At 56.6% G+C, this 9,239-nt stretch overlaps 1 protein-coding gene across 2 annotated transcripts; it reads right to left on the minus strand.

The window, feature by feature from the left end:
• Positions 1–5,622: 5,622 nt before the first annotated feature.
• Positions 5,623–9,018, minus strand: SIX2 (SIX homeobox 2). 2 transcript variants are annotated; one of them, XM_090280240.1, is made up of 2 exons: positions 8,422–9,018; positions 5,623–6,251 (listed from the first exon to the last, which is right to left on the minus strand). In XM_090280240.1, the coding sequence occupies exons 1-2, from the start codon at positions 8,979–8,981 to the stop codon at positions 5,906–5,908; spliced, it is 906 nt and encodes a 301-aa protein (XP_090136366.1). In that variant the 5' UTR covers positions 8,982–9,018; the 3' UTR covers positions 5,623–5,905. The 2 variants fall into 2 exon arrangements, with proteins under 2 accessions (XP_090136366.1, XP_090136365.1); XM_090280239.1 differs by having other exon boundaries at positions 8,416–9,018.
• Between the last annotated feature and the right edge of the window lie 221 nt (positions 9,019–9,239).

Here is a 9,239-nt window from a genome sequence, read left to right on the forward strand (position 1 = left end):
CAGAGACCAGGTTCAAATGCCTGTCCTGCCGCTGCACTGTGTGTGACTCTGGGCAGCTCCGGAACATGGCGTCTCAGTTTCACCTCCCAGTAAGAATAGCTTCTTTGTGTGAGAATTAAACAGATACCAGTTGTCTAAAGTGCCTGACGCGTAGTAAGCGTTCAAGAAATGGCAGCTATGACCTGTTACTCCGGGGAGCAAGAGGTCACCATCGAGCTGCATCTCTTCGGCCCCAGGGTATCAATTTACCTGGATGATTCTAGAAGCAATGAGCTTTTGAGCAAGTGAGAGCGCTGGGCATACCAGCACAGGCCCTTGGAAAAGCGCAGAAGGAAGGGAATCCAGGGCCCAGAGCTCTGTGAGGTCCGCTCCCGCAGCTGCTCTTGCCTTCCAGCCTGACCCATCTTCTCTTTATGGGACCTCAGGCGACTCAAGTCTGATTCCGGGGCTGAGGCAACTGAGGCAGCGCTGCACTGTGGTTCTGCAGAATTCTGGGCATGGGACGACGGGCCTGGGTGCTCTGGACGCCAGAGGTAGAATTCCCTGAGTCAGAATGGCTACCGGGAACAGCTACTATGGCTTAGTCGCTTGCGGTGCTTCCCAGACGTTCTGGCTCCCAGGCTTCTGACTCCAAGGGTCCCAGGAATGGGGTTGTCCAGGGCCACTGTCCCCAGCTCTCCTGCCCTTAGGTCCCAAAGCTTCATGATGCCCCGAACAGCGCAGGCTACTCACCCCAGAAGGCGGGCTGCGCTGGGCCTGACACCCATTGAGCCATCGGGGCTATGGAATTTGCGGCCGCTGGGGGCAGGCGGAGCCATGGGATTCCTCCGAGCAGCTCGCCAGAGTCTGCGCCGGTACCGCTACTTAGCCACTGAGGGTGCGTTTGGAACTCCAAGGAGGGCTGGCCGCTAGTAGTTCTTGATTCAGTCCTGGCAGGGGCCAGGGCTGCTAACGTCCTAAAGAAAGCCTGCATCTACATGCTCACGCTGTGCCAGCCTCAGGTTTGTGGGTCCCTCCAAGAAAGGGAGTCTTTGGTGCAACCAGGGAACCCTGTTGGCCTTGAGGCAGGCCTTCGGGCGCATCCACACGGTGTTTACTGAGACTTTCTGGATTACCAGGCGGCAGGCTCTACCTAGAGGGAGGGCAAGCCCCGCTGCTGAGATTGTGGCAAAACAGCGGAAAACTCACCCCACTGGAGGGCACCCAGTTTCACCCTCTCCATTCTGATTTCACCCTGCAAGCCAGAAGACAATTTTCGCGTTCCAGCCGCACAGGGACTCGCGGAATTCCAGGAAGAAACTCCCTGAAAGCAGCACTCGAGGCCTTAACCCTGACACCAGGACTCCAGGTCTTTCGGACCCAGACTCGGCTCTGCTGCTTTGCGCCCCGCAACCGCGCGACCCTACCTTCCCTTCTCGCTCACCCGCCCGGGGTCAGCCGAGGCTCCAGGAATCAGGATCAACTCGCGTTGGGCTGTGTTCTCTAGCTGCGCAGGAGGAAAGGCTGGTCTTTCTCCAGCCCCAGGCGCCTCCGCTTTCGAACAGCGCTCAGGTGTGGCCTGACTTTTCCGGCTCCCCAGAGTGCCCTGGGCGCGCACTGGCTCAGCCGCTCCCCTACGTATTTCTAAGGCGCAGGACCTTCTCATCTCGTCACACCAGAGCGTTTTATCACCCTGTTGCCCACACACACTCTCTCATGCCATGTCACAGTACATCCTCACACACTGGTCCTCACTGGTTCCAGTCCCCTTCCAGCCTCCCTAGGCAGCTTTGAGCGTCCAGGGGACTGAAGCCATGGCCTTGGGATGGGGAAAAAAGGCGGGGGGAGGGGCTAGTCTCGAACTCAAGCCCTTCTCAGTCCCTCCCCACTTGCCATTCAATAGAGAAACACGTATCTCTCCCTTCTGGGCCCCGGCAGCACGTGGGTGTTGATGGGGTCATGGAGGCTGAATTCCCTGCCCCCAGGCTCCAGTGCCCCGACTTAGCCCAAACACTATTTGCCAAATAATGTTTCCTACAAAGACTGGGGGAAACAGAACTGAGTAGCCCGGTGTCTCTCCTCAGATCTCACTGGTTCCGTTTAACCTTTCCATGTGTAGCGTGCCATCACTTCCTGCTCCCCAGGTCGACCCACCACCCCCTGTAAGTGTGCTTCGGGTTAGAAACACCAGAGTCCAGGCTTGAGCGGAGTCCTGGCAAGGGTCGCTTAGTGCAGGGCCTGGTGGTTACCGGAGCGGGTGGGGGATGGGAAGAAACTTACGAGGAGGCAGGGCGAGTTCCCACACTCCCCTCTGCTCTCAGTAGCCCCTAGTTTTTACGCCCCCAATCAGCTGAGCTGGCCAGCTGTCCCCAAGGGCTGGGTTCTACCTTCTTCATTCGGTTTCACCCTCAAGGGTTGCATGGGTATGGGACCTGGGAACAAATGAAAGGAGAATGCAGTCATAGGAGCAGAGAAGGAAACTTGAACTTCCATTTGCTGCATCACTTCGGTCACCTGAACAAAACTGTTTTCTGTGCTGCTGTAGGGAGAGGGGAGCAAAAGGGAGGGGGAACCCTGTTTGGTGGACCCTGATGGGGAATGGCTATATTCACCTGCATACAACTGTGCAAAAGTTACCTCCTGGAGGACTGGCTTGTATTGATTTATGTAGTGGGTAAGCTACTTGGGTTTATTTCCAGAACTTCTGCATAGTTTCCCTGTTTAAATAAATGCTTTCAGGTTTAGCATTCCAAGGTGAATGTAAGAGGGAAGTTGCAACAAATAGTGTGAGATCTACACTGGAGTATTCTTTATGGAATAAAGCTGGAGGACAGGCACCTCGCCCTCTACTGGCCAGTGGACACCGGGCAAACTCCAGCGATCTCACCGAGGCTGCGGAAGAGAGGATGCTGGTGCACAGGTGGGATCCCTGACCGCCTGGGGCTAGAATCATCTCTATCTCTGGGGCTTGGTGGCCTGGTACTGAGCCCTGCCCAAAAGCTGTGCTATAAGGCTGGGCCCTGGCCCCAGCAGGGGGCTGGTCTGGACTGGTTGCTGGCAGGGGCACCAGTGTGAATGTGGATTTGTGTGTTTCTGAGGAGAAGCATGATGTCTTTGTGTTTGCATGTGTGAGCACATGTTTCAGGTGCAGGAGTGTTTATTTTGCCTGAGGACATGTTAACGTGTTTGTGAAAATGGGCTGTGGGTCTGTGTGTGTTTGCTTCTCTGTGTGTATGTGTGTATGTGAATATATGTGTGACAGTCTGTGTTTTTCCCTATGTGGCCACTACATGTGAGGGGGGTGAGTGCTTTTGGTGTCATCCACAGTGCCTAACACATAACAAGCTCTCAATTCTAGTGAAACAAATTATAAAAGTGTGTGCTTGTGTCCCGGTGAAAATCGGCACACAGCCTGTTTGCCTGTGTGTCTGGAAAACAGGGGGCAGGTAGGGATGATGTGGGCTCCAGAGGCTATGGTGCTTCCCCCTTCCCGGAAGTAAGCCAGGGTCTGTCTGCTGGGCTTAGCTGACACAGGAGGATTCCTGCATCCGGTGAGCCTCTCTGTGCCCTCAGGCAATGGCTGACTCTTTGTCCGACAGTCATCGGAGGTCAGACCACTTCCATGGCAGACCCACGTTGTCCTCTGACGGCTGAGCCTCCAAGAGAGGCCAACGAAACAGCCAGGGCTGGAAGAATTCCTTTTGGAGTGCCAGGGTGTGGGGGTACTTGCTGCAGCCCCGGGGGAGCAGTCTTAGCTGGCTGGGGATTCATTTTCTTGACTCTAGGCCTGCACAGGGTGAAGGCCCAGACAGCCTCTGTGCCAAGTAAGCCCCATCAGTTTCCCACATTTGCGAGGGTCTGGACTGGGAAGGAATCCTTAATACTTAGAAGTTCGCATGAAAAGGTTTTCGGTGAGCGCTGACTACACCAGAGAGGAAAGGCCCAAGAAGTTCCCAGGCTTAAGGATCACCTGGCCTGAAGAATGCCTCAGACTCATCTGCCCCTTCCCGTCTAGTCTCGGATGGCTGGTTTGGTCCCAAATATCCTGGCCGCCACTGAGGTGGGACGTGTTGGGCACCTACAGTCAACCGTGACCTGAAAAGCCTCGACTTCCTCCTTGAGGAGTCCCGCCTGCTTTGCCTGGACCAGCTAGACATGTCCTTTAATAGGAGTGTGTGTATGTGTGTGTGTGTGTTTGCGGGGGTGCCTCAGGGGGCTCGATCCCCATAGGGGAGGTGTCGCTGCAGGTTAATTTACAGCTACAGAGGCACCTAGGGTGCACGACGCATGGAGGTGCCCCCTCGGATGACCAGCCAAGCCCCAGCACCGGCTTACTTCCATTTAGAACACGCGCCCAAGCTGCAGGCCTCCCAGAGACTGCTCCGACTTCTCCCCACCCTTTCATCTCGCTGCAAAATGACAGGTTTCTTAGCTTGGAGACCTTTGCTCCATGGCCATACTCACAAGACTCAGGTTTTGAGACTGGAAGAGCGGATATGCCCAGTGGGTTGCACCCTGTTCTGCGGACTGCTATCATCACCAAGGAGTGCACCCTTTCAGGAAACCTCCACCACCCGATTTGTTCCCCAGCCTTGGTATCTCCCAATACAGGTACCCATGCTCCTCACATAGCCTCCCATTTCCTACCCGAGTCCTGGAGTCCTCGAGGTGAAGAAAGAGGTGCTGAGGATACTGCTTGACTGGTGGGGGAAGAGAAGTGCCCAAGAAGAGCAAGCTCCCCCTCCCTGCGTCTGCAATGGAGCTTCCCGGACAAGAAAAGAGACAGAGGGCTTTGGAAAAGGTTTCCAAACATTTGGTCCCTTCCCTCCACTTTTTGACTTATAAATGTTGTGTATGTGGGAAGGAGTCTCCAGGTTGTGGGACTCATGGGGGGCATGGTTGCCCAGAACCGGTCTACTGGGGTGTCGAGTCCCTGTAGGGAAATCAGACACTGCTGCATTCACGGCTCGGGGGCCTCATGGTATATATCCATATATATTTATCATTTCTAATTTTATTATAAAATAAAAGCAGAAATATTTCCCAAAGAACATTCACATGAGGGCATACCAGGGAGACGGCAAGTCCGCGGCTCAGGAGGCACGCTCCGCCGGGAGCACTGTGGCCACAATCCCGGGAGGAGGAGCAGAGTGCACAGCAGAGCCTCTTGGAGAGCCAGCGGCGGGCGGTAAGGGGGCCTCCAGGGGCTCTCGCCGCCACCCCTCTCTTTCACTTGTTACTAGGGCCAAGGTGACACCTGCAGCCCCAATGATCCTCCACCCCCAGGGTCTCTGGAGATGACCTAGGTTCAAAGGCCCTGTCTTTCCTTTGCTTTTCCTCCTCCCACTTCCCATCCCAGGGAAGGGAGGGTTGGGGGAGGAATAGAAGGCCAGGCAGGAAGGACAAGAATGAGGGGCACAGGGGCCACAACACAGAGGCTAGCGGAGAGAGGAGGGACACAGAGAGACAGAAGCAGAAGCAGAAAACTAGTGCGAAATGACAAACAAGCCAGAAATACAGAGGGGAAATGGACAAGGTTAAACAGGGGAAGAGAGAAAGAAGAGAGAAGAAAGGAAGGGGAAGGAAGAGCAAGGAAGGCAAGGGAAGGGAAGAGAGAACAGAAAAAGAGAAGTGGAGAGCAGGTAGGGAGAGAGTAAAAGAACGGTATATAATTTATTCTCTTCCCTGGTTCAAAACCCGGTCCCAGGCCTCCAAAGGATCTCAAAAGCAACTGGTTGAAAATAAATCCCCAACAAAGACTAAACCAGAAGGCCGTCGGCCCTGCCGGGGTCGGCGGTTCTGTCCGATCGCATACGGGTCTCTCAGTACCTGCCGGGCCGCCAGCGCCGGAAGCCCTCCTGACACGGCCTCGCTCAGTTTCCCAACGCCAAGCCCAGAAGGCCAGCGCGTCGAGGCAGGCGGGGCTCTAGGAGCCCAGGTCCACGAGGTTGGCTGACATGGGGTTGAGAATGGAGTCCTGCAGGCTGTGGTGGTGCTGCAGCGGATCCGCACCGCCTGCGCCCGGCACGGGCACGGGCACGGGCACCGGCACGGCGCTGGGGCCCGGAGGGTGGCCCAGGCTATGTAGGGACGGCAGCCCGGGCGGCGGCGGCGGCGGGCTGAGCAACAGCGCGGGGCTGGACGACGAGTGGTCTGGTGTTCCCGACGGCGTCTTCTCGTCCTCTGAGCTGCCTAGCACCGACTTGCCGCTGCCATTCAGTGACGCCGCCAGCGGATTGTGACTGTTGGAGTTGGAGTTCTCGCTGTTCTCCCTGCAAGTGCAGAAGCAAAGCGGCCAGGTCAGCGGGGGAGCAGAGGCTGCCCAGCGCTGCGACACCTCGAGAGCCCCAGCCTGCTGTCTTCCTCCAAGCCAGAGCTCCGCAGGCTGCCTACAGGTATTCAGTTTCTACCATGTTTTTTTGGCCTGGTCAGGGGCTCATTCTTTCTGCTAGTTCTCAATCTCTCAACACCGATTTCTTTCTTATCCTTTTCCCTGTGTCATATCTTCCCCCTTCGCATGCAAATTTTTCTTGCTTTCTGTATGTTGCCACCCCCCCCCCAACATGGCTTGCTAACATTTCTTTCCCAGAGCAGAAAGGTAGGTGAGTGGGGCTCCCAGGACAGGGGGAAGAGACGATAGGATGTCTGGCTTTTCAGATCACTCTTGGCTCCTCAATCCAGGGTTTCCTAGGTAGATGTCGGGCCAGGAGAGTGAGAGACCCTAGATACTAGGCACAGGATCCCGCTTAAAGCTGGGGGTCTCAGAAGCCTTCATCTCCTTTTGCTCTTCTGTGCTTGAGGGAAATCTCTTGACTGTGAGGAAGATTCCTGGAGCTAAAGGTCCTTTCCCTCCAACTTCAAACTGGCAGGCTTGGTGAGGACTCTCCTTGCTGGGCCTAGGTACAAGGCCCTGCAGAGGTAAGACTCCCTTTCCCTGGTGGCACACTGAAAACCAGCTGGGGGACTGGGGACTGGGGACTGGGAGCTTGGAGGGCACGTAGGAGAATGAGGAAAGAACGAAGGGGACTCCTAACCCTGGCCTGGACTTTCCCATCATACCAGAAAAGGAGGGACTCTGCAGCCGCCACCTGGGGCCTGGCCTGAGAACCAAGTTCTTCAGGAGTCTGGATGCATGCCCTTCTGGTAGAAGGGGACCCCTGCCGGGAGAACCCACCTTTTGCCCTGCCTCTGACTGACAGCCCTGACAGATTTGGAGGTTTGAAATCTTGAGTAGATTCTCTTCACTGGCTTCCCAAGGCCCTTTCTTCCTGTTTTCCGGGAAGGGAAGTTCCCACAGGGCTGGTAGCTTAAGACTTTACAACTGTTGATACTTTAACCTCATGGTCTCAGATACTAGGGTCCACCAGAAACTACCCTGCCTCCAGAGATCTGGTTCCACTTTTAATTCCCCCAAACCCCGATCATGCAAACTCTGGGTTGCACACATTATATATCACCAACCCCAAGTATCTTGTTTTGCTGTTGGCCTCAGGCTGGATTCTGCTCCCACAATCAATTTCTCTCCCATTTCCCCCTCCAGATGTGGGTTTCTCAGGGGCAACCTAGCTGATGGCCACAAGGGCCTAAGATTAATCATTAGGCTAGTTCAAGAAGTCTTGGTTTCCCTGAGGACAAGCAACTCACAGCCCTTTTGCTGCTCTCAGCTCACCCCAGCCTTATCAACCTAAGCACCAAAAGAGGGTAAGACCTGAGGAGAGAGGGGTCCAGGGCCTGGCAGGCCAGGGAAGAGCTGCTGGGTCCAACTAGGCTGAAAAATGGGCATGTGTTTATCTTCTTCTCTCCCAGAGCTGACACTTCCTATCCAAGCTTTTTGCCTCTTGGTCCTTTCCATGCGGGATAAAAGATTCTCACTATCAACTCCCATATCCAGACAAGGGAAATTCTTGCTCAGGCCCCTCCTTCCACATCCAGGTTCTATTAGGGAAGTTCCAATCCCAGTCCTGACCCCTAATCACACTTTGGCCTAGAATTGAGTAAGGCAGACAGAAAGTGCTGAGAAGTGCTTAGTGAATTCACACAAGCTGCCTGAAATCCGCAACCCCAACCGTCCTAGGCCAAACCTAGTGAGTCCTTCGGAGGACTATCAGGCCCTGCCTGCTGTGACCTCCTTGCAGGCAATCCAGGATCATTGTCTTGCCTTTGCCTGGAAGCTCACCGCTTCTCCATTTCTGCCCCTAAGTGACCAGGGGACTTAGTCGACAACTTCTCCGATTGCTTTGCCCGCTTTAGACAAATCTCTGACTTCTGGGTCTCCCAAAAGACCTGAGCGCCACCCGTCATCCACGTCAGGCCAGGATTCACTTGGGCAGTGGCTGCGACTAGGGGCCCAGTTTGGGCCTCTCCTGGGGGTAAAGCCTGTGCCCTGCGACCCCCTCCCTGGAGCCCACGGGGAGCAGGCGCTGGAGCTCTACTTACTCGTACCTTTCCTTGGCTTCGGCTGCCCTGTCGCGCTGTCGCCGGTTTTTGAACCAGTTGCTGACCTGTGTGGTGGTGAGACCCGTGGCCTCAGCCAGCTCTCGCTTCTCACGCGGTGAGGGGTAGGGATTGTGCGCGTACCACTCGCGCAGCACGCTGCGACTCTTTTCCTTGAAGCAGTAGCTGGTCTCCTCGCCATCCCAGATCGAGCGCGGCAGCGGAAACTTGCGGCGCACCCGGTACTTGCCCACGGCACCCAAGGGCCGGCCGCGCAGCTTCTCCGCCTCGATGTAGTGCGCCTTGAGCCACAGTTGCTGCAGCTTGGCGTGGTTGTGCGGCGAGAACTGGTGGCTCTCCAGAATTTTGTAGAGCTCTCGGAAGTTGCCGCGGTGGAAGGCCACCACCGCTTTGGCCTTGAGCACACTTTCATTCTTGTGGAGGTGCTCGCAGGCGGGCAGCGACCACAGGAAGCGGCCCAGCCGCTCTATGTTGCCGCCCTGTTGCAGCACCTCGCACACGCACGCCACTTGCTCCTGCGTGAAGCCGAAGGTGGGCAGCATGGACATGGTGCCGGCTGCGCCCCCGCCCGCCCGCGCGCGCCCTCACCGGGCTGCGCAGTCCGGCATGGGCGCCTCCCCGCCGGGCGGTCCGGGCCGAGGGGCGGGCGGGGCGGGCCCCCTGGCCCGGCGCTCGCTCCCGGCGAACTCCGAGTCACGGCAGTACTTCCCAGCGCCGGCCGCGGCTCCCGAGTAGCTCCGTGTCCCTGTCGCCTGCGCGCTTCGCCTGCGCCCTCATCCAAGCCCGGGGGCCGCCCGGGGTGCCGC

This window comes from Furipterus horrens, unplaced genomic scaffold (genome assembly GCF_987537825.1).
Source record: "Furipterus horrens unplaced genomic scaffold, mFurHor1.1.pri manual_scaffold_6, whole genome shotgun sequence".
In the NCBI taxonomy this organism is placed as follows: Eukaryota; Metazoa; Chordata; class Mammalia; order Chiroptera; family Furipteridae; genus Furipterus; species Furipterus horrens.

What these genes read in the sequence shown, in the direction of transcription:
- SIX2 (XM_090280239.1), bottom strand. Translation starts at nt 8,981, where the DNA reads ATGTCCATGCTGCCCACCTTCGGCTTCACGCAGGAGCAAGTGGCGTGC. An exon ending in GAAGCCAAGGAAAGGTACGA is followed by an intron (nt 6,252 to 8,415) that starts GTAAGTAGAGCT and finishes CTGCACTTGCAG; the next exon opens with GGAGAACAGCGAGAACTCCA.